General features: G+C 46.4%; 1 protein-coding gene across 1 annotated transcript in view; it reads right to left on the reverse strand.

The window, feature by feature from the left end:
- The window catches only part of nell2b (neural EGFL like 2b), a 141,081-nt gene that overhangs the window by 41,785 nt on the left and 73,244 nt on the right, over nucleotides 1-26,052 (reverse strand). Inside the window, exons 13-15 of the mRNA XM_071331974.1 lie at nucleotides 22,145-22,270; nucleotides 5,282-5,404; nucleotides 4,083-4,178 (exon numbers count right to left, since the gene is read on the reverse strand). Of these exons, the coding sequence (XP_071188075.1) occupies nucleotides 4,083-4,178; nucleotides 5,282-5,404; nucleotides 22,145-22,270 (345 nt within the window). The remainder of the gene's footprint in view (nucleotides 1-4,082; nucleotides 4,179-5,281; nucleotides 5,405-22,144; nucleotides 22,271-26,052) is intronic.

The raw sequence follows: 26,052 nt of genomic DNA on the forward strand, positions 1-26,052 counted from the left end.
ATCCAAACGTGTCAAGGCAAAGTCTCAGAAAGAAGCCCATCTCAGAGGAGGGTTCCACACACAGGAGCATATTAAGGATGGATGCAGGCACCACAAAGCAGAACTAAACCACTGTTAACTTTCACTTCTCTGTAGCACAGGAGAACTGCTTCAGTAACAAAGAGAAGAACAGGAAACATATTAAATAATGTCCCTCTTCTCACAGTCAGAGACGACTGTTCACCCTCTTCTATTCAAACCTCCTGCTACGTCAGAGACGACTGTTCACCCTCTTCTATTCAAACCTCCTCCTACGTCAGAGACGACTGTTCACCCTCTTCTATTCAAACCTCCTCCTACGTCAGAGACGACTGTTCACCCTCTTCTATTCAAACCTCCTCCTACGTCAGAGACGACTGTTCACCCTCTTCTATTCAAACCTCCTGCTACGTCAGAGACGACTGTTCACCCTCTTCTATTCAAACCTCCTCCTACGTCAGAGACGACTGTTCACCCTCTTCTATTCAAACCTCCTCCTACGTCAGAGACGACTGTTCACCCTCTTCTATTCAAACCTCCTCCTAAGTCAGAGACGACTGTTCACCCTCTTCTATTCAAACCTCCTCCTACGTCAGAGACGACTGTTCACCCTCTTCTATTCAAACCTCCTCCTACGTCAGAGACGACTGTTCACCCTCTTCTATTCAAACCTCCTGCTACGTCAGAGACGACTGTTCACCCTCTTCTATTCAAACCTCCTCCTACGTCAGAGACGACTGTTCACCCTCTTCTATTCAAACCTCCTCCTACGTCAGAGACGACTGTTCACCCTCTTCTATTCAAACCTCCTCCTACGTCCATATGAGAACAAATACAATTACTGAGAAATATTAACTTTTTGTGGCACAAATCAAAGCTTTTATCATAAACACATATAGTGTAGATAACAGCAGTTCCTTTTTACCGGGAGATGTAATATCTGCTGAGACCAACGGATTATAATGTATATTATTATCATAAAGTCAGGAGAATATAGATCTTAGGATAATAACACAGGCTGCAATGGAACGACTCCATTCAATATGCTCTCTCTCTCTCTCTCTCTCTCTCTCTCTCTGATAAACTCTGTTTACAGAGACAGTGAGATTGTGATCACTTTTAATTTCCCCAGAGAAAAATATGAGCAGGCGAAACAACATGCTCCAGCTCAAACACACACACACACACACACACACACACACACACACACACACACACACACACACACACACACACACACACACACACACACACACACACACACACACACACACACACACACACACACACACACACACACACACACACACACACACACACACAGCAAAATATAGAAAATATTGGTGAATGTGTCAGATTCATTGGCAGTCTTGCTTATCTCTAGGAACAAACATTCATTAAAGCGTAGAGTGTTGGTGTGTGTGTATGTTTGTCTGTGCCAAAACATTGAGGAATATCTCTGATCTCACATCCTCCTACGTTAACAACTAACAACAGACCAGGAACAGACCAGGGTTACCACACTATACCCATACCTCTCTCTCTGAGAACATACAGTCCATACCAGCTGTCTCCTATCCTCCTTCACACTCCCTCTCCTCCTCTCCCCCGCTCTCTCTCTCTCTGAGAACATACAGTCCATACCAGCTGGCTCATATCCTCCTTCACACTCCCTCCCCTCCCCTCCTCTCCCCCGCTCTCTCTCTCTCTGAGAACATAGTCCATACCAGCTGGCTCATATCCTCCTTCACACTCCCTCTCCCCCGCTCTCTCTCTCTCTGAGAACATAGTCCATACCAGCTGGCTCATATCCTCCTTCACACTCCCTCCCCTCCCCTCCTCTCCCCCGCTCTCTCTCTCTCTGAGAACATAGTCCATACCAGCTGGCTCATATCCTCTTTCACACTCCCTCCCCTCCCCTCCTCTCCCCCGCTCTCTCTCTCTCTGAGAACATAGTCCATACCAGCTGGCTCATATCCTCCTTCACACTCCCTCCCCTCCTCTCCCCCGCTCTCTCTCTCTGCCTGTCTCTCTCTGAGAACATAGTCCATACCAGCTGGCTCATATCCTCCTTCACACTCCCTCCCCTCCCCTCCTCTCCCCCGCTCTCTCTCTCTCTGAGAACATACAGTCCATACCAGCTGGCTCATATCCTCCTTCACACTCCCTCCCCTCCCCTCCTCTCCCCCGCTCTCTCTCTCTCTGAGAACATAGTCCATACCAGCTGGCTCATATCCTCCTTCACACTCCCTCCCCTCCCCTCCTCTCCCCCGCTCTCTCTCTCTCTGAGAACATAGTCCATACCAGCTGGCTCATATCCTCCTTCGCACTCCCTCCCCTCCCCTCCTCTCCCCCGCTCTCTCTCTCTCTGAGAACATAGTCCATACCAGCTGGCTCATATCCTCCTTCGCACTCCCTCCCCTCCCCTCCTCTCCCCCGCTCTCTCTCTCTCTGAGAACATAGTCCATACCAGCTGGCTCATATCCTCCTTCGCACTCCCTCCCCTCCCCTCCTCTCCCCCGCTCTCTCTCTCTCTGAGAACATAGTCCATACCAGCTGGCTCATATCCTCCTTCGCACTCCCTCCCCTCCCCTCCTCTCCCCCGCTCTCTCTCTCTCTGAGAACATAGTCCATACCAGCTGGCTCATATCCTCCTTCACACTCCCTCCACTCCCCTCCTCTCCCCCGCTCTCTCTCTCTCTGAGAACATAGTCCATACCAGCTGGCTCATATCCTCCTTCACACTCCCTCCCCTCCCCTCCTCTCCCCCGCTCTCTCTCTCTCTGAGAACATAGTCCATACCAGCTGGCTCATATCCTCCTTCACACTCCCTCCCCTCTCCTCCTCTCCCCCGCTCTCTCTCTCTCTGAGAACATAGTCCATACCAGCTGGCTCATATCCTCCTTCACACTCCCTCCCCTCCCCTCCTCTCCCCCGCTCTCTCTCTCTCTGAGAACATAGTCCATACCAGCTGGCTCATATCCTCCTTCGCACTCCCTCCCCTCCCCTCCTCTCCCCCGCTCTCTCTCTCTCTGAGAACATAGTCCATACCAGCTGTCTCCTACCCTCCTTCATATCCTCCTGGGTGTTTGCAGTATCACTAATGGTGGTGAAATGCACAGACAGATGTGCTACTAAGAGCTGCCGGGTGTGTGAGACTAACCCCACCTCCCATAACTCCCCCCCCTGCCTGCCCATTCTACACCTAACTCCCCCTGCCTGCCCATTCTACCCCTAACTCCCCCTGCCTGCCCATTCTACCCCTAACTCCCCCTGCCTGCCCATTCCACCCCTAACTCCCCCCCTGCCTGCCCATTCTACCCCTAACTCCTCCTGCCTGCCCATTCTACCCCTAACTCCCCCTGCCTGCCCATTCTACCCCTAACTCCCCCTGCCTGCCCATTCTACCCCTAACTCCCCCTGCCTGCCCATTCTACCCCTAACTCCCCCTGCCTGCCCATTCCACCCCTAACTCCCCCCCTGCCTGCCCATTCTACCCCTAACTCCCCCTGCCTGCCCATTCCACCCCTAACTCCCCCTGCCTGCCCATTCCACCCCTAACTCCCCCTGCCTGCCCATTCCACCCCTAACTCCCCCCCTGCCTGCCCATTCTACCCCTAACTCCCCCTGCCTTCCCATTCTACCCCTAACTCCCCCTGCCTGCCCCTTCCACCCCTAACTCCCCCCCCTGCCTGCCCATTCTACCCCTAACTCCCCCTGCCTTCCCATTCTACCCCTAACTCCCCCTGCCTGCCCATTCCACCCCTAACTCCCCCCCTGCCTGCCCATTCTACCCCTAACTCCCCCCCTGCCTGCCCATTCCACCTAACTCCCCCCCTGCCTGCCCATTCTACCCCTAACTCCCCCTGCCTGCCCATTCTACCCCTAACTCCCCTTGCCTGCCCCACCTACCCCTAACTCCCTCTTCCTCCCCATTTACCCCTAACTCCCCCTAACTCCCCCTTCCTCCCCAAACTCCCCCTTCCTCCCCCATCTATTCCTAACTCCCCCTTCCTCCCCCACCTACCCCTGAATCCCTCTTCCTTCCCCACCTGTGTTCTTACCTGTCTCACATCTCTTCCCAGTGAACCCCTGCTGACAGATACAGGTGTCCGGGTTTACACAGGATCCTCCGTTCTGGCACAAACCATCACACAAAGCTGGGGGGTACATAGGAGGGAGGAATTAGTCTCGATTGAGCTACTTACAGCAAGTGCATACAGCAGCTGGACAGAAGATGCTATGATGTAACCTTCCTAGACATACAGTAACTAGACAGATGATGCTATTATGGATCCTTCCTAGACATACAGCAACTAGACAGATGATACTATGATGGAGCCTTCCTAGACATACAGTAACTAGACAGATGATGCTATGATGTATCCTTCCTAGGCATACAGTAACTAGACAGATGATGCTATGATGGAGCCTTCCTAGACATACAGTAACTAGACAGATGATGCTATGTTGGATCCTTCCTAGACATACAGTAACTAGACAGATGATGCTATGATGGAGCCTTCCTAGACATACAGTAACTAGACAGATGATGCTATGATGGATCCTTCCTAGACATACAGTAACTGGACAGATGATGCTATATTGGGTCCTTCCTAGACATACAGTAACTGGACAGATGATGCTATATTGGGTCCTTCCTAGACATACAGTAACTGGACAGATGATGCTATATTGGGTCCTTCCTAGACATACAGTAACTGGACAGATGATGCTATATTGGGTCCTTCCTAGACATACAGTAACTAGACAGATGATGCTATGTTGGGTCCTTCCTAGACATACAGTAACTGGACAGATGATGCTATATTGGATCCTTCCTAGACATACAGTAACTGGACAGATGATGCTATTTGGGAAACGTTGATTTGGTGGATGCAAAGACAGGTGTTGTTGAAATGTAGTGTATCTGTAACGGCTGTATCTTGAAGTGTCTGTTTTATTGAATCGCCATGTTGATTTGGGAATGATCTGTTCCCAGGGCACCACTGAGAATGAGACCCTGGTCTCCATTGGGCCCCTGAATAAAATCAAATAGATGTTAAAGTGTCTGTGCAGAGACAGAGAGACACAGGAAGGAAGTGTGTGTGTGTGTGTGTGTGTGTGTGTGTGTGTGTGTGTGTGTGTATGTGTCCGCGAGTGTGTGCGTCAACCGCACGTGTGTACTTAATGCGCGAGTGTGTGTACATGAGTGCGTATCCTGAGAGTATAAAGTGTGTATGTATACGTGTGTGTGTCTCACCTCTGCAGACTGTCCCGTTGCCTACATAGCCTGGTTTACAGGAGCAGCTGTGGCCCCCCACCGTGTTGAAACAGATGGCATGCTCATCACAGCTGTGAAGACCTGTCGTACACTCATCATGTTCTGGATGGAGACAAGAAGAGGAGGATAACTACAGTGATAACACACACACACACTTCCATTCAACCCCTCTATCTATACAGTAGTCAGCTAGTAAGTGTGTGTGTGTGTGTGTGTGTGTGTGTGTGTGTGTGTGTGTGTGTGTGTGTGTGTGTGTGTGTGTGTGTGTGTGTGTGTGTGTGTGTGTGTGTGTGTGTGTGTGTGTGTGTGTGTGTGTGTGTGTGTGTGTGTGTGTGTGTGTGTGTGTGTGTGTGTGTGCATGCTGCTCTGTACCTCAATCTTCCAATCCCTTCAACAGGCCCCAGATTAAAAAGAGATGGGAAAGTAGAAAATCCTGTTTGGCTCAATTTGATGGTCTGAAAACATTTTGAAAACATGTGATTCTCTGATGTCTAAGATGCTTAACAGACAGAATGAACATGTCCCTCAGGTAACCAGGGAAGACAGAGAAACGCTCTTACTTGGCAGGAAAACTTCAAAAATCTAAAATGTTCCTCTTTGAAAAAACTCAGAGGTAGATGTGTGAGAAAGAGAGAGAGAGTAGAGAGAGAGAGAGAGAAAGAGAGGGTGAGAGAGAGACAGAGACAGAGACAGAGAGAGAGAGAGAGAGAGAGAGACAGAGACAGAGACAGAGACAGAGACAGAGACAGAGACAGAGACAGAGAGACAGAGAGACAGAGAGAGAGAGAGAGAGAGAGACACACAGAGAGAGAGACACACAGAGAGAGAGACACACAGAGAGAGAGACACAGAGAGAGAGAGACACAGAGAGAGAGAGACACAGAGAGAGAGAGACACAGAGAGAGAGAGACAGAGAGAGAGAGAGATTTTTCTGTGGTGTTGATGGTATCCTTAATGAAATGATCAAATATACAGACAACAAATTCCAATTGGCTATACTAAAACTCTTTAACATCGTCCTTAGCTCTGGCATCTTCCCCAATATTTGGAACCAAGGACTGATCACCCCAATCCACAAAAGTGGAGACAAATTTGACCCCAATAACTACCGTGGAATATGCGTCAACAGTAACCTTGGGAAAATCCTCTGCATTATCATTAACAGCAGACTCTTACATTTCCTCAATGAAAACAATGTACTGAGCAAATGTCAAATTGGCTTTTTACCAAATTACCGTACAACAGACCATGTATTCACCCTACACACCCTAATTGACAACCAAACAAACCAAAACAAAGGCAAAGTCTTCTCATGCTTTGTTGATTTCAAAAAAGCCTTCGACTCAATTTGGCATGAGGGTCTGCTATACAAATTGATGGAAAGTGGTGTTGGGGGTAAAACATACGACATTATAAAATCCATGTACACAAACAACAAGTGTGCGGTTAAAATTGGCAAAAAACACACACATTTCTTCACACAGGGTCGTGGGGTGAGACAGGGATGCAGCTTAAGCCCCACCCTCTTCAACATATATATCAACGAATTGGCGCGGGCACTAGAACAGTCTGCAGCACCCGGTCTCACCCTACTAGAATCCGAAGTCAAATGTCTACTGTTTGCTGATGATCTGGTGCTTCTGTCACCAACCAAGGAGGGCCTACAGCAGCACCTAGATCTTCTGCACAGATTCTGTCAGACCTGGGCCCTGACAGTAAATCTCAGTAAGACCAAAATAATGGTGTAACTTCCACAAAGCTGTGAACGATCTGAGAGACAAGGCAAGAAGGGCCTTCTATGCCATCAAAAGGAACATAAATTTCAACATACCAATTAGGATCTGGCTAAAAATACTTGAATCAGTCATAGAGCCCATTGCCCTTTATGGTTGTGAGGTCTGGGGTCCGCTCACCAACCAAGATTTCACAAAATGGGACAAACACCAAATTGAGACTCTGCATGCAGAATTCTGCAAAAATATCCTCCGTGTACAACGTAGAACACCAAATAATGCATGCAGAGCAAAATTAGGCCGATACCCACTAATTATCAAAATCCAGAAAAGAGCCGTTAAATTCTACAACCACCTAAAAGGAAGCGATTCCCAAACCTTCCATAACAAAGCCATCACCTACAGAGAGATGAACCTGGAGAAGAGTCCCCTAAGCAAGCTGGTCCTAGGGCTCTGTTCACAAACACAAACACACCCCACAGAGCCCCAGGACAACAGCACAATTAGACCCAACCAAATCATGAGAAAACAAAAAGATAATTACTTGACACATTGGAAAGAATTAACAAAAAAACAGAGCAAACTAGAATGCTATTTGGCCCTAAACAGAGAGTACACAGTGGCAGAATACCTGACCACTGTGACTGACCCAAACTTAAGGAAAGCTTTGACTATGTACAGACTCAGTGAGCATAGCCTTGCTATTGAGAAAGGCCGCCGTAGGCAGACATGGCTCTCAAGAGAAGACAGGCTATGTGCACACTGCCCACAAAATGAGGTGGAAACTGAGCTGCACTTCCTAACCTCCTGCCCAATGTATGACCATATTAGAGAGACATATTTCCCTCAGATTACACAGATCCACAAAGAATTTCAAAACAAATCCAATTTTGATAAACTCCCATATCTACTGGGAGAAATTCCACAGTGTGCCATCACAGCAGCAAGATTTGTGACCTGTTGCCACAAGAAAAGGGCAACCAGTGAAGAACAAACACCATTGTAAATACAACCCATATTTATGCTTATTTATTTTAACTTGTGTGCTTTAACCATTTGTACATTGTTACAACACTGTATATATATAATATAACATTTGTAATGTCTTTATTGTTTTGAAACTTCTGTATGTGTAATGTTTACTGTTAATTTGTATTGTTTATTTCACTTTTGTATAATATCTACCTCACTTGCTTTGGCAATGTCAACACATGTTTCCCATGCCAATAAAGCCCCTTGAATTGAATTGAATTGAATTGAATTGAATTGAATTGAGAGAGAGAGAGAGAGAGAGAGAGAGAGAGAGAGAGAGAGAGAGAGAGAGAGAGAGAGAGAGAGAGAGAGAGAGAGAGAGAGAGAGAGAGAGAGAGAGAGAGAGAGAGAGAGAGAGAGAGAGAGAGAGAGAGAGAGAGAGAGAGAGAGAGAGATCATTATTCCTTAATAAAGATGAAAATGAAAAGCAGCTGATTGTTATTAGAACCAATGAGAACCAGAGAGACTAGACATCTCTCTCTATGTTAACCTACTCTGACAGAAATAACTAGACATAACTGATTAGAGTTACACTACAGATAACACTATATCATCTGAAAAGCCAGGCTACAGCAGCCTCAATATCTAACAGACTCAGAGTGATGTGAACGGGAAAAAGCAACACTAACTGGCTGACATATAATATTCACCTGAAAGAGTACTCTGACTGACTGTCAATGTGTAGTCGATGATAATGTATGTTTAATCACCATTGAGAGCTAACCCTGATTTAACCCATCAATCATATGATAACTATTTTGCTACAGCCTGTTAAGAATGAATAAAGAGCTTGACTTCACTACGCTGATGTGTCCCACTGTCTGTCACTGCATATGTGAGAGGGTTACCTGCGGCGGTGTGTGTGCGTGCGTGCGTGCGTGTGTGCGTGTGTACATATGTGAGGGACCCGCGGCGGTGTGTATGTGTCTGTGTGTCTGTGTTTATGTGTGTGTGTGTGTGTGTGTGTGTGTGTGTGTGTGTGTGTGTGTGTGTGTGTGTGTGTGTGTGTGTGTGTGTGTGTGTGTGTGTGTGTGTGTGTGTGTGTGTGTGTGTGTGTGTGTGTGTGTGTGGGCTCGACGCCTCAGGCTGTTAACTACATATGACAGGGGTCCTGTCCACCACGATGAGAGGCAGCCGGCCGTGACAGTGGGAATGATTACCCTCTGTAATTACACCTCTCAACAGACCACTAATACTGCTCTCAGACCTGCCATGCATAACACCTCTCAACAGACCACTAATACTGCTCTCATACCTGCCATGCATAACACCTCTCAACAGACCACTAATACTGCTCTCATACCTGCCATGCATAACACCTCTCAACAGACCACTAATACTGCTCTCATACCTGCCATGCATAACACCTCTCACCAGACCACTAATACTGCTCTCATACCTGCCATGCATAACACCTCTCAACAGACCACTAATACTGCTCTCATACCTGCCATGCATAACACCTCTCAACAGACCACTAATACTGCTCTCATACCTGCCATGCATAACACCTCTCACCAGACCACTAATACTGCTCTCAGACCTGCCATGCATAACACCTCTCAACAGACCACTAATACTGCTCTCAGACCTGCCATGCATAACACCTCTCACCAGACCACTAATACTGTTCTCAGACCTGCCATGCATAACACCTCTCAACAGACCACTAATACTGCTAAACTAAACTAAGTTAAGTTTCTGTTGTATTGAAGTCCACCCAAGTAGAGAAAACCTGATGCATAAACAAAGATCTGTAAAAAGTGTATTGTGTTGTTTTCACCTTCCTGCTGCTAAGGCTGTCAGTGGAGCTTCCTTCAGATAAACATTCATTATGAAACTCCTGACAGCTCCCTCAAAGCACTGGCACTATACACACACACACACACACACACACACACACACACACACACACACACACACACACACACACACACACACACACACACACACACACACACACACACACACACACACACACACACACACACACACACACACACACACACACACACACACACACACACACACACACACACACAGATAGAGACATACACAGAGAGAGACACACACACACATAAACATACACACGTATACACACAAACACAGATAGAGACACACACACACACACACAGAGAGAGATAGAGACACATACATGCACACTTTTACACACAAAGAAAGAGAGAGACACACACACACACACACACAGAAAGACACACACACCTGTTGTCAGTCCCCAGCTACCTTAAAGCAGTGATACTAGACTGCTCTAGTCTGGACACCAGTCTCCTACCTATTAGACTGCTCTAGTCTGGACACCAGTCTCCTCTCTACTAGACTGCTCTAGTCTGGACACCAGTCTCCTCTCTACTAGACTGCTCTAGTCTGGACACCAGTCTCCTCTCTACTAGACTGCTCTAGTCTGGACACCAGTCTCCTCTCTACTAGACTGCTCTAGTCTGGACACCAGTCTCCTCTCTATTAGACTGCTCTAGTCTGGACACCAGTCTCCTCTCTACTAGACTGCTATAGTCTGGACACCAGTCTCCTCTCTACTAGACTGCTCTAGTCTGGACACCAGTCTCCTCTCTACTAGACTGCTCTAGTCTGGACACCAGTCTCCTCTCTACTAGACTGCTCTAGTCTGGACACCAGTCTCCTCTTTATTAGACTGCTCTAGTCTGGACACCAGTCTCCTCTCTACTAGACTGCTCTAGTCTGGACACCAGTCTCCTCTCTACTAGACTGCTCTAGTCTGGACACCAGTCTCCTCTCTACTAGACTGCTCTGGTCTGGACACCAGTCTCCTCTCTACTAGACTGCTCTAGTCTGGACACCAGTCTCCTCTTTATTAGACTGCTCTAGTCTGGACACCAGTCTCCTCTCTACTAGACTGCTCTAGTCTGGACAGCAGTCTCCTCTCTACTAGATGCTCTAGTCTGGACACCAGTCTCCTCTCTACTAGACTGCTCTAGTCTGGACACCAGTCTCCTCTCTACTAGATGCTCTAGTCTGGACACCAGTCTCCTCTCTACTAGACTGCTCTAGTCTGGACCAGTCTCCTCTCTACTAGACTGCTCTAGTCTGGACACCAGTCTCCTCTCTACTAGATGCTCTAGTCTGGACACCAGTCTCCTCTCTACTAGATGCTCTAGTCTGGACACCAGTCTCCTCTCTATTAGACTGCTCTAGTCTGGACACCAGTCTCCTCTCTACTAGATGCTCTAGTCTGGACACCAGTCTCCTCTCTACCAGACTGCTCTAGTCTGGACCAGTCTCCTCTCTACTAGACTGCTCTAGTCTGGACATCATTCTCCTCTCTATTAGACTGCTCTAGTCTGGACACCAGTCTCCTCTCTACTAGACTGCTCTAGTCTGGACACCAGTCTCCTCTCTACTAGATGCTCTAGTCTGGACACCAGTCTCCTCTCTACTAGATGCTCTAGTCTGGACACCAGTCTCCTCTCTACTAGACTGCTCTAGTCTGGACCAGTCTCCTCTCTACTAGACTGCTCTAGTCTGGACACCATTCTCCTCTCTATTAGACTGCTCTAGTCTGGACACCAGTCTCCTCTCTACTAGACTGCTCTAGTCTGGACACCAGTCTCCTCTCTACTAGATGCTCTAGTCTGGACACCAGTCTCCTCTCTACTAGACTGCTCTAGTCTGGACACCAGTCTCCTCTCTACTAGACTGCTCTAGTCTGGACACCAGTCTCCTCTCTACTAGATGCTCTAGTCTGGACACGAGTCTCCTCTCTACTAGACTGCTCTGGTCTGGACACCAGTCTCCTCTCTACTAGACTGCTCTAGTCTGGACACCAGTCTCCTCTGATTTAGACATCAACTATTTGGCAATGTTTCATATTATGGATCAAATTAATCACAAAGTCAGTCCATAAATATTATACAATAAGAGTCATTTAAAAACTAGAAACTAGTGTTCTGTCACTGCTGTAAACACTGGGTCATTAATATTATACAATAAGAGTCATTTAGAAACTAGTGTTCTGTCACTGCTGTAAACACTGGGTCATTAATATTATACAATAAGAGTCATTTAGAAACGAGTGTTCTGTCACTGCTGTAAACACTGGGTCATTAATATTATACAATAAGAGTCATTTAGAAACTAGTGTTCTGTCACTGCTGTAAACACTGGGTCATTAATATTATACAATAAGAGTCATTTAGAAACTAGTGTTCTGTCACTGCTGTAAACACTGGGTCATTAATATTATACAATAAGAGTCATTTAGAAACTAGTGTTCTGTCACTGCTGTAAACACTGGGTCATTAATATTATACAATAAGAGTCATTTAGAAACGAGTGTTCTGTCACTGCTGTAAACACTGGCTCATTAATATTATACAATAAGAGTCATTTAGAAACTAGTGTTCTGTCACTGCTGTAAACACTGGGTCATTAATATTATACAATAAGAGTCATTTAGAAACTAGTGTTCTGTCACTGCTGTAAACACTGGGTCATTAATATTATACAATAAGAGTCATTTAGAAACTAGTGTTCTGTCACTGCTGTAAACACTGGGTCATTAATATTGCCATAGTGGCTAAAATATGAATCATCATGTGCGAGCTGTGATAAGACGAATAAATCATTTCAATGCTAATGTTTTCCTGGTTCTTGGACGGTGTAATCTACCAGCCCCTACCCCGGCTGATGTAATTACAAGGATAGACAAGTAGCTCCAATCATTAAAACATTGCTGTTTATCTATCATTTCACTGGGGAGAAAATAAATGTTCTCATTATGAGAGGAGAGGAGAGGAGAGGAGAGGAGAGGAGAGGAGAGGAGAGGAGAGGAGAGGAGAGGAGAGGAGAGGAGAGGAGAGGAGAGGAGAGAGGAGAAACCTGGTGGCATTATACACAGATCAACTTTTCATCTATTTAGAATGTTGTGGCTGTAACTAACAGTTTGACTCATGGACACCAGTCTCCACACAATATCGAATGGATTCATGGCATTTCACTGAATCCTGGAACTAAATGTAATGAGCCAAAGGCACAAAGGGGCTTCTATGTGAGGACACATTCAGTATCTAGAGAGTGGAAAGCTTTAGGATTAGCCTGGTCTCAGATCTGTAGCTATGTCATGTAGCCAACTCTTTTCTCTATGTTATAGCCTGGTCTCAGATCTGTAGCTATGTGATATAGCCAACGCTTTTCTCTATGTTATAGCCTGGTCCCAGATCTGTAGCTATGTCGTCATGTAGCCAACTCTTCTCTCTATGTTATAGCCTGGTCCCAGATCTGTAGCTATGTCGTCATGTAGCCAACTCTTCTCTCTATGTTATAGCCTGGTCCCAGATCTGTAGCTATGTGATATAGCCAACTCTTCTCTCTATGTTATAGCCTGGTCCCAGATCTGTAGCTATGTGATATAGCCAACTCTTCTCTCTATGTTATAGCCTGGTCCCAGATCTGTAGCTATGTGATATAGCCAACTCTTCTCTCTATGTTATAGCCTGGTCCCAGATCTGTAGCTATGTGATATAGCCAACTCTTCTCTCTATGTTATAGCCTGGTCCCAGATCTGTAGCTATGTGATATAGCCAACTCTTCTCTCTATGTTATAGCCTGGTCCCAGATCTGTAGCTATGTCGTCATGTAGCCAACTCTTCTCTCTATGTTATAGCCTGGTCCCAGATCTGTAGCTATGTGATATAGCCAACTCTTCTCTCTATGTTATAGCCTGGTCCCAGATCTGTAGCTATGTGATATAGCCAACTCTTCTCTCTATGTTATAGCCTGGTCCCAGATCTGTAGCTATGTGATATAGCCAACTCTTCTCTATGTTATAGCCTGGTCCCAGATCTGTAGCTATGTGATATAGCCAACTCTTCTCTCTATGTTATAGCCTGGTCCCAGATCATGTGCTTTAGCCACCTCTCACTGCATGCACAGTGCATTTAGAAAGTATTCAAACATCTTGAATTGTTCCACATTTTGTTGTGTTACAGCCTGAATTCAAAATGGATTCAATAGATTTTTTTTCTCACCCATCTACACACAATACCTCATAATGACATCACAATACCTCATAATGACAAAGTGAAAACATGTTTTTAGAAATTTTTGCAAATGTATTTATAACGAAATAGAGAAATATCTAATTTACATAAGTATTCACACCCCTGAGTCAATCAATACATGTTAGAATCACCTTTGGCAGTGATTACAGCTGTGAGTCTTTCTGGGTAGGTCTTTAAAAGAGCTTTGCACATCTGGATTGTACAATATTTGCACATTCTTCAAGCTCTGTCAAGTTGGTTGTTGATCATTGCTAGACAGACATTTTCAAGTCGATTTAAATCAAAATTGTAACTAGCTCACTTAGGAACATTCGTCTTGATAAGCAACTCCAGTGTATATTTGGCCTTGTGTTTTAGGTTATTGTCCTGCTGAAAGGTGAATTTGTCTCCCAGTGTCTGGTGGAAAGCAGACTGCACCAGTTTTTCCTCTAGGATTTTGCTCTATTCCATTAATTTTATCCCCCCAAAAAACACGCTAGTCCTTGCCGATGACAAGCATACCCATAACATGATGCAGCCACCACTATGCCTGAAAATATGAAGAGTGGTACTCAGTGATGTGTTGTGTTGGATTTTCACTAAACATAACACTTTGTATTCAGGACATAAAGTTAATTTCTTTGACATATTTTTTGCAGTTTTACTTTAGTTCCTTACTTTAAACAGGATGCATGTTTTGGAATATTTTTAGTCTGTACAGGATTCCTTCTTTTTCACTCTGTCATTTGGTCAATATTGTGGAGTAACTACAATGTTGTTGATCCATCTTCATTTTTCACAGCCATTAAACTCTGTAACTGTTTTAAAGTCGCCATTGGCTTCATGGTGAATTCCCTTTGCAGTTTCCTTCCTCTCCGGGAACTGAGTTAGGAAGGACGCCTGTATCTTTGAGGTGAGCGGGTGTATTGTTACACCATCCAAAGTGTAATTAATAACTTCACCATACACAGAATAGTAAAGTGATGTGGTACTGTACGAAACATTTACAATTGAGATAACCATCAAAGCGACAGGTTGTGTTAGCAGAACAATTCGATTTTCAAAGAGATAGCTATGAGGGATACAGCCAAGAGATGAGATACCAAATTAAATATCTTTTAAATGTTAACATCATCATAGCCCCTATTCAGTTGCCTGAGGAAGCAATGCTATTTCCAGAGGCATATGTGGGCATTGTACACGTGGGCAAGACAAGTCTCCACAGTCACAACATCCCACAGCATCTACCAAATTATAAGAACAAACAAATGTGTTATAAAATATATAAATAAGAACGCTAGAACGTTTTGTCCCAGCAATGTGGAAATGTGTCTTTGGCCAGTCTTTCAGTAATGAATTCAGATTCAGTAATGAAGTCACGATTAGTAATACAGTCGTTCTAGTAATAAAGTCATTCTGTACAGAGAGCTCCGTCACTTACCAAAGAAACAGAACAGATAGAAGCTGTGACTAAACTCCATGCCATCTGCTTCCAGTGTGAAGGAGCTAAATTACCTCTCTCTCTCTCTCTCTCTCTCTCTCTCTCTCTCTCTCTCTCTCTCTCTCTCTCTCTCTCTCTCTCTCTCTCTCTCTCTCTCTCTCTCTCTCTCTCTCTCTCTCTCTCTCTCTCTCTCTCTCTCTCTCTCTCTCTCTCTCTCTCTCTCTCTCTCTCTCTCTCTCTCTCGCAGTGCATGCTGGGTGTTTTTGGTGTTTGAGTGTTTGGTGTGGAAAGCTCTATCCTAACTAACTTTCTTGATTCTTTTCTTTACATGTTATTTTCTATGGTGGAGGGTTAATGCAATATTTGTTTTAGCGGTATCCAAAGTTTTTTTTCAAAGTTAGGGTGGAAGAGGACAGAGTAACTTTCCTGGGGTTTGGAAGTTGTGGTGTGCGCGATGGCTTCTCAGCCTAGCGCGGAGGAGACGCTGTCTATACAGCATGGATTCAGGTGTGTTCCTGAGAACGGAGTTAAGGTGGAGGAGGTTCTGCTCGCGGTCGGTGAACAGGTAGGAGCTGAGTTTATACATTCTGCTTCTAGAATGAACAAAGCTGTGGTTGTGTTCATGAAAAGGGCTAATTTGGTTGGTAGGCTAATTGCTAGCGGAATATTTGTAAGGGATGTGTTGGTGTCAATTTCACCTCTCTCTACCCCTTCAACAAGAGTTGTAGTGGCAAATTTGCCTCCGTTTATTACGGATGATCAAATTAGGAAAGAGCTGAGTCGTTTTGGTAAGTTTGCTAGCGGTTTCCGTGTACTGTCAGCAGGGTTTCAGGCAGATGCCGTTAAACACGTTGTTTCGTTCCGGAGGCAAGTGTTTATGTTTCTGAACAACAACGAGCAACAGCTAAATGTGCACTTTAAAGTGAGACATGGGGAGGGGCTCTATGCAGGTTTTGCCAGCACAGATAGTCTACGGTGTTTTGAATGTGGGGATTTGGGGCACAAGAGTTTTGCGTGCCCACACAAAGGCCGTAGACAAGGTGAGGGTACAAGCGCCAGTGGTGGAAATCGAGGTCAAAGTGCAGGGGGTAAGGAGATGCAGACAGCAGAGGCTGGGCCTAGTCAGGTTAGAGATGGTGGTGTAGATGAGGCTGGGCCTAGTCAGGCTAGAGATGGTGGGGTAGCTGTAGCTGAGTTTAGTCAGGCTAGAGATGGTGGGGTAGTGGAGGCTGGGTCTAGTCAGGCTAGAGATGGTGGGGAAGCAGAGGCCGGGTCTAGTCAGGCTAGAGATGGTGGGGTAGCTGAGGCTGAGCCTAGTTATGCTATGGAGGGTGGTGTAAAGGGTGCTGGGTCTAGGCAGGATATGGATGGTGGTATAGCAGAGGCTGAGTCTAGTCAGGCTATGGATGGTGGGGTAGCTGAGGCTGGCCCTAGTCATGCTATGAAGGGTGGGGTAGCTGAGGCTGGCCCTAGTCATGCTATGGAGGGTGGTGTAGATGATACTGGGTCTAGTCAGGTTATTCTAGTGGATGAGGAGAGTATAGTGGGGAAGTGTAAGAGATTAGGGGGGGAGGAGGAGGGTGTCAAGAGGAAAAGGAAAAAGGGTGTGGACAAAGGCACCATGGAAATGTTGCCTGTTGCTGTGGGTGAGGCCCTAACCAGAGAGAAAGGGCAGGTGGTCAGGGTGGGAGATAGAGAAGAGGAGGAAAGTGAGTCTGAGGAAGAGGATGAGGAGTTATTTTTTTCAGACTCCTCTTCAATTGGCCCGGAGCTGACAGCCAGTCAACCAGAGGGGTCTAAGTACACGTTGAGAGAACTGACAAGGTTCCTGAATGAGACTAAGGGGAAAAAAGTTAATCTTGAGGCTTTTTTTCCTGATTCTAGAAAGTTTGTAAGATCAGTACAACATGCTATGAGAAATGAGGGGCATGGTGTCCTCTCACCCAAGAAACGGTTTAGGTTGAGGAAGTGGGTCACAACAGTGCGTAAAGGTTTACCTTCAGACACTGTTTAAATGTTTAATTTCTTACTGACACTGGGGCTTTTTGAGCTTTCCTATTGGTCTATTTCTCTGCTGGCTTTTCTCCCACTTCTTATGGAGACTCTTCGGGTAGGCTCGCTCAATATAAATGGCGCCAGAGATGCGGGAAAGAGGAGTGTGTTGGGTGAATATGTAAAACAAAAGAAAGTACATGTGTTATTTCTGCAGGAGACGCATAGTGATGTGGTGAATGAAGTTGATTGGGGGCTCTGGTGGGAAGGGGCAAGTGTGTTGAGCCATGGGACAAATCTTAGTGCAGGGGTGGCAGTCCTTTTTGCACCGGGTCTGGCTGTAAAAATTTGCTCCTCAAAGGAGGTGTGTAGGGGCAGGTTGCTTGTTGTTAAAGCAGAAATTAACAACATGGGTTTTGTCTTTATAAATGTGTATGCGCCTAACACAGGGAGAGAAAGAGGGGTTCTATTTGGGAGTCTTAGACAGGAACTCTCACAAGTAGCGCCTGAGGAGACGCTGGTGATCGGAGGTGACTGGAACTGTACAATGGATTTTACAAAAGACGGAAATGGGGAAGAGCCTCATTCAGTGTCAGTGGGAGTGTTAGGGGACATCATTAATCAGTTTGACCTAGTGGATGTTTGGAGAACTAAACATCCAAACACAAGACAGTATACGTGGGTGAAGGTTTTTGGGGCTAGGGTGAGTGCAGCCCGACTTGATCGTTTTTATATGTCCAGGAATCAGAGCAATAGGCTGCTGGGTGCTACCATTCTCCCGGTGGGGTTTTCGGATCACCACATAACCATGGCTCGGCTGTCTATTTCACCAGGGCCCCGGCAGGCATCTTATTGGAAGTTCAATGTAAAGCTCTTACAAGATGCCACTTTTTGCTCAGTTTTCCAGACTTTTTGGGAAAGGTGGGGGCAGCGAAGAGAGGAGTATGAGTCTCTGAGTCAATGGTGGGATGTGGGGAAAGTGCAAATTCGGCTTTTCTGTCAACAGTACACAGCTCTCTCATCATCAGAGGCTAGGAGAGTATTGGGGGAACTAGAGCGGTGTATTAGTGAGATGGAGGTAGAGATGGTGGGGCAAGGCAATGTAGGCCTCCAGGCTAATTTAGCCGAATTACGTAGGGACCTGGGCAGTTTTTTCCAGGTTAAAGCAAAGGGAGCACTTGTAAGAGCTAGGTTCTCCATGCTCAAGGAGATGGATGCTCCCAGCTCCTTCTTCTTTGGTTTGGAAAGACAGAGCAGTGAAGCCAAGGGTATGCATTGTCTACGGCTGTCTGATGGGCGGGTGACCTCTGTGGTGGGGGAGATGCGGGAGCGGACTGTGGAGTTTTATACTGAATTGTATAGGGCAGAAATGTGTGATCCTATGTGTGCTCAGGTCTTGTTCGCAGGACTCCCTAAGCTCTCTCGGGCACAGAGGGATGAAATGGACATTCCTCTGTTGTCACATGAACTGGCAGAGGCCGTAACCCAGATGTCCCCCGGTCGTGCACCGGGGGTCGATGGACTCCCAGTGGAGTTTTACAAAAAATTCTGGGGAATAATTGGACAGGACTTCTTTTGCGTCTTGCGTGAATGCATCGGGGTAGGAGAGTTGCCGATGAGCTGCCGTCGGGCGGCTCTGACTCTCCTGCCCAAAAAAGGGGACTTGTGTGAACTTAAGAACTGGAGGCCTGTGGCATTACTCTGTGCGGACTACAAGATTTTTGCCAAGGTCCTCTCTAACAGACTGAAGTCCCATCTGGACTCTATAATACACAAGGACCAGACATATTGTGTACCGGGACGCTCAATCACGGACAACTTGTTCTTGATTAGGGACATGTTGGACTTGTCGAGAGGTTCTAATGTGAACTTTGGACTGGTCTCTTTAGATCAAGAGAAGGCCTTTGATAGAGTGGATCATGAGTATCTGTTTAATGTGATGTCTGTGTTTGGGTTTGGGAAGAGCTTTGTGAACTGTGTGAAGCTGTTGTATGCTGGGGCGTCATGTATGGTTAAGGTGGGAGGGGCGCTCAGTAGGCCTGTCTGGGTGAGACGGGGCATTAGACAAGGATGCCCTCTATCTGGGCAGCTGTACACACTAGCCATTGAGCCTTTTTTAGGACTGCTACGCAGGAGACTGCGGGGAATGTGCTGGACAGGCATGGAGGTGGTGACAGGAATAGCAGTCTCAGCATATGCAGATGATGTTTCTGTGATGGTCAGGGATGGGCAAGATATGCAGGAACTAGAGACCAGTCTGAAGGTGTACGAGGGAGCTTCATCAGCTAAGGTAAACTGGGGAAAGAGCAAAGCTCTGTTATGTGGGGCATGGGGGGATAGGGCTCCTCCTCTGCTTCCAGGGGGTTTGCAGTGGGGTTGTGAAGGGCTTAAAGTGTTGGGGGTGTACCTGGGCTCGGAGAGGTGGGTCAGCAAGAACTGGGAGGGGCTGTCACAGGCAGTGGTGTTAAGACTGGCCAGGTGGAGGTGGCTCCTGTCCCAAGTGTCATATAGAGGGAGGGTGCTGATAATCAACAACCTGGTGGCATCTTCCTTGTGGCATAAACTAGCTGTCCTCAACCCCCCCGCCGGTCTGCTTGCAGACCTGCAACGCAAGCTGGTGGACTTCTTTTGGTCGGGACATCACTGGCTGAAGGCAGCAGTGTTGTACATGACCGTCCACGAAGGAGGACAGGGCCTGGTGGAACTGGAGAGCAGGATGGCTGCTTTCCGGCTAAAGGCGGTGCAGAGACTGCTGTACCATACTGATGTTGGCTGGAGGGAACCAGCATGCGCGCTGCTGAGGAGAGCTGGCGGATTAGGGTTGGACCGGCAGCTGTTCCTCATGAAGCTGGAGAGGCTGAGTACAGCAGGTCTCTCAGAGTTTTACTCTGCGGTGCTGAGGGCCTGGCAGCTGCTAAGGCCCACACGAGAAGGGGGTGTGGAGCCTGGGCAGTGGGTGTGGGAGGAGCCTATTTTCCACAACCCAGCCATCCCTTTGAGATCGGTTCAGTCGGCCACCCTGCAGAGGCAACTGATGGCAGGGGGTTTACAAAGGCTAGGTGACCTGAGACTGCTGGGAGAGGAGGGGTGGAAAACCCCGGAGGTCTTGGCGCAACAAACAGGAATAACGTCTCTTAGGCTGCTGGAGAGATTCCTGGAGGAGGTCCAGGAGGCACTGTCTGAGCCGGTAAGGGGGGTGTTTGAGAGGCCAAAGGGAGAGGGGCCACCAATGTTTCCGCCACTGCAGGTGACGGCAGAGACTGGAGACTGGCAAGGGGGTCTGGAGGACTTGTTAGATTTTAACACTCCGAGCCTGGGGGAGTTTGAGGGGGTGGGAGGTAAAGCCCTCTACAACCTCTGCGTTAAGGTTAGGAACATTAGAAGCCTAACAGGAGTGAAGGCACATCAGTGGCAGGGGGTATGTGGGGCAGAGAGTATGGTGGGTTTTAGATGGAGGGCGCTCTACAAACCCCCAGTACCAAAGAGGTCAGGGGACCTCCAGTGGAGGGTTCTTCATGGAGCCCTGGCCACTAACAGCTGGTTGGCACGGGTTGATCCGGGAATTGGGCAGGGGTGTCCTTTCTGTCAAATGAAAGAAACTGTGATTCATGTGTTTTCTGTGTGCACCAGGTTAATGCCATTAATGTCTCTGTTGGAATGTCTGTGTGACAGGTTGGGGGTGGTTTTTGCTGTTGGGATGTTTATAATGGGATACAGGTATTCGAGTAAGGAGAAAGAAAAATGTGTTTTGTTGAATTTTCTGTTTGCTCAGGCAAAATTAGCTATTTGGCTAACAAGGAGAAACAGGGTCAAAGGTGGGGGGATAACAGACCCTTTACTACTGTTTAATGGGATGGTCTCTGCGCGCCTTAGGGTTGAGTTTGAGTTCTATAAACTGATCAAATGTGTGGAGATGTTTGAGGAGATATGGTGTGTTGGGGGGGCTGTCTGTATTGCTGGGGAAGATGTTTTGGATATACGGTTGTAGGAGAGGGTATTGTTTTTGTGTATGGTGATGGTGGTTTGTATCATGTGGTAGATGGAAAGGTGAGTATGGTACATGTATGCAGTACATGATATATTTTTGTTTTTTTATTTTAGGGGGGGTGAGTTTTAAATGAAATGAGAATGTTTCAATAAAGAAAGTCAAAAGTCAAGTCAAGTCTCTCTCTCTCTCTCTCTCTCTCTCTCTCTCTCTCTCTCTCTCTCTCTCTCTCTCTCTCTCTCTCTCTCTCTCTCTCTCTCTCTCTCTCTCTCTCTCTCTCTCTCTCTCTCTCTCTCCTCTCTCCTCTCTCCTCTCTCCTCTCTCCTCTCTCCTCTCTCCTCTCTAAGTCCTCTGAGGTTAGAGCAGACATGTTTGAATTAGTCATGAACATAAGACCAGATCATAAGACCAACATATTAGCTAACCTCTAATGTTAGCCCACTTCTCAAACAAACAACCATGATGTCAAATCATGCAATGTAAGGTAAAGTAGCTTTACTCTGATCAATAATACTGTCATTTGTAGAAGTCTGGCCTGCAGTATGTGTGTGTGTGCCCATGCAGATGTATGTGTTTGACTGGTGTGTCTGTCTGTGTGTGTGTGTGTGTGTGTGGGTGGCTCACCTGTGCAAGAATAGTCATCGATCCGGATGTATCCAGTGTGGCAGATGCACATGAAGGATCCTGGAGTATTGACACACATGGTGTTCTCTCTGCAGTAGTGCTTCCCCTCAGCACACTCATCAATATCTGGAATACAAACCAACGGGTCAAACAGACTGTTACAGGAAGGTCAATAAGACCCAGACCCTCCCCCAGGCGATACGATTAAGAACCAGTGTCCTGCACACAGATGAAGCCGATACCTGGTCCTTCCTAGTCTATAGCATATACCATAGGACATAGCTGTATAGTGGACCCCCCAATGTCTAGAACATGGAAAGTGATGAACTGTTGTGTAACAATATATGTGTGTATTCCACCCACCAGCTAGTCTCTTATAATAGACTGTTACATCAACCACCAGCTAGTCTCTTATAACAGACTGTTACATCAACCACCAGCTAGTCTCTTATGATAGACTGTTACATCAACCACCAGCTAGTCTCTTATGACAGACTGTTACATCAACCACCAGCTAGTCTCTTATAACAGACTGTTACATCAACCACCAGCTAGTCTCATATGATAGACTGTTTCATCAACCACCAGCTAGTCTCTGTTTCATCAACCACCAGCTAGTCTCTTATGATAGACTGTTACATCAACCACCAGCTAGTCTCTGTTTCATCAACCTCCAGCTAGTCTCTTATGACAGACTGTTACATCAACCACCAGCTAGTCTCTGTTTCATCAACCTCCAGCTAGTCTCTTATGACAGACTGTTACATCAACCACCAGCTAGTCTCTTATGATAGACTGTTTCATCAACCTCCAGCTAGTCTCTTATAACAGACTGTTACATCAACCACCAGCTAGTCTCTTATAACAGACTGTTTCATCAACCTCCAGCTAGTCTCTTATAACAGACTGTTACATCAACCACCAACTAGTCTATTATAACAGACTGTTACATCAACCACCAGCTAGCCTCTTATGACAGACTGTTACATCAACCACCAGCTAGTCTCTTATAACAGACTGTTACATCAACCACCAGCTAGCCTCTTATGACAGACTGTTACATCAACCACCAGCTAGTCTCTTATGACAGACTGTTACATCAACCCCCAGCTAGTCTCTTATAACAGACTGTTACATCAACCACCAGCTAGTGTCTTATAACAGACTGTTACATCAACCACCAGCTAGTCTCTTATGACAGACTGTTACATCAGCCACCAGCTAGTGTCTTATGACAGACTGTTACATCAACCACCAGCTAGTCTGTTATGACAGACTGTTACATCAACCACCAGCTAGTCTCTGTTACATCAACCACCAGCTAGTCTCTTATAACAGACGGTTACATCAACCACCAGCTAGTCTCTGTTACATCAACCACCAGCTAGCCTCTTATGACAGACTGTTACATCAACCACCAGCTAGTCTCTTATAACAGACGGTTACATCAACCACCAGCTAGCCTCTTATGACAGACTGTTACATCAACCACCAGCTAGTCTCTTATAACAGACTGTTACATCAACCACCAGCTAGCCTCTTATGACAGACTGTTACATCAACCACCAGCTAGTCTCTTATGACAGACTGTTACATCAACCACCAGCTAGTCTCTTATAACAGACTGTTACATCAACCACCAGCTAGTCTCTTATGACAGACTGTTACATCAACCACCAGCTAGTCTCTTATAACAGACTGTTACATCAACCACCAGCTAGTCTCTTATGACAGACTGTTACATCAACCACCAGCTAGTCTCTTATGATAGACTGTTACATCAACCACCAGCTAGTCTCTTATGACAGACTGTTACATCAACCACCAGCTAGTCTCTTATGACAGACTGTTACATCAACCACCAGCTAGTCTCTGTTACATCAACCACCAGCTAGTCTCTTATAACAGACTGTTACATCAACCACCAGCTAGTCTCTTATAACAGACTGTTACATCAACCACCAGCTAGTCTCTTATAACAGACTGTTACATCAACCACCAGCTAGTCTCTTATGACAGACTGTTACATCAAATTGAGTAGCTGCCAGGGCATTTAACACCTGGTTCTGGGTCTTGAGATTAGGCTACCCACCAGCTGATTGTCTTTCTTCAGACATTCTAACCTGCATAGTTCACTATGATTTTCACAATCAATTGACAGTTCAAATCCTCCCATGCTCTTCTGTGCAATGGCCTAAAGCTTTGAAAACCATATTGTCTGTTTGCAACAGTCTGATCAACATATAGCTGCAAATCCTTTCTCTCTAACCAGAGTCGGTGGGTCATTTAACTGTTAAAGAGGAACAGTTGCATTGTCTTTCCTAAATCAAGTCCATGCTTGACAGATCTCTTCCCAATCCTAAGGCTTTAACCATTCTCTTTTATTTCAGTTCAAGGAAAGTAACTATGCTGCCTCGTCCTAGAACGTTTTAACAGTTTTAGAATCATTAAAAAGGAGAAATATATTTTAAATTAGAGTGATGTCAGATCCGTTCTCCCCTACACTCTTAGAAAAAAGGGTTCCAAAAGGGTTCTTCGGCTGTCCCAATAGGATAACCCTTTTTGGTTCCAGGTAGAACATTTTTTGGTTCCAGGTAGAACCCTCTGTTTGCACAAGTCACATGTGCAACCAGAGGATAAAAAACTTGAGACCATCTTTACTCCACACACAGACACGTATACAAAGCTCTCCTTCGCCCTCCATTTGGAAAATCTGACCATAATTCTAGCCTCCTGATTCTTGCTTACAACAAAACTAAAGCAGGAAGTACCCGTGACTCGCTCAATACGGAAGTGGTCAGATGACGCTGATGTTACGTCACAGGACTGTTTTGCTAGCACAGACTGAAATATGTTCCGGGATTCATCCAATGGCATTCAGGAGTATACCACCTCAGTTACCGGCTTCATCAGTAAGTGCATCGACAACGTTGTCCCCTCAGTGACCGTACATGTCCCAACAAGAAGCCATGGATTACAGGCAACATCGGCACTGAGCTAAAGGCTAAAGCTGCTACTTTCAAGGAGCAGGACACTAATCCGGATGCTTATAAGAAATCCCGCTATACCCTCAGACGAACCGTCAAACAGGCAAAGCGTCAATACAGGACTAAGATTGAATCCTACTACACCGGCTCCGACGCTTGTCAGATGTGGCTGAGCTTGCAAACTATTAGGGAAACCCAGCCACGAGCTGCCCAGTGACGCGAGCCTACCAGATGGGCTAAATACCTTTTATGCTCGTTTCGAGGCAAGCGACACTGAAGCATGTATTAGAGCACCAGCTTTTCCGAATGACTATGTGATCACGCTCTCCGTAGCCGATGTGAGCGAGGTCTTTCAACAGATCAACATTCACAAGGCCGCGGGGCCAGACGGATTACGAGGATGTGTACTCAGAGCATGCACGGACCAACTGGCAAGTGTCTTCACTGACATTTTCAACCAGTCTGTAAAACCTACATGTTTCAAGCAGACCACCATAGTCCCTGTACCCAAGAAAGCAAAGGTAAACTGCCTAAATGACTACCGCCCCATAAATATCACGTCGGTAGCCATGAAGTGCTTTGAAAGGCTGGCCATGGCTCAAATCGACACCATCATCCCAGAAACACTAGACCCACTCCAATTCACATACCGCCACAACAGATCCACAGATGACGTAATCTCAATTGCACACCACACTGCCCTTTCCCTCCTGGACAAAAGGAACACCTGACAGCTGACTGCTGTTAGAATGCTGTTCATTGACTGCAGCTTAGCGTTCAATACCATAGTGCTCACAAAGCTCATCACTAAGCTAAGGACTCTGGGCATAAACACCTCCCTCTGCAACTGGATCCTGGACTTCCTGACGGGCCGCCTCCAGGTGGTAAGAGTAGGTGACACATCTGTCACGCTGATCCTCA

Source organism: Salvelinus alpinus, chromosome 11, assembly GCF_045679555.1.
Source record: "Salvelinus alpinus chromosome 11, SLU_Salpinus.1, whole genome shotgun sequence".
NCBI lineage: Eukaryota > Metazoa > Chordata > Actinopteri > Salmoniformes > Salmonidae > Salvelinus > Salvelinus alpinus.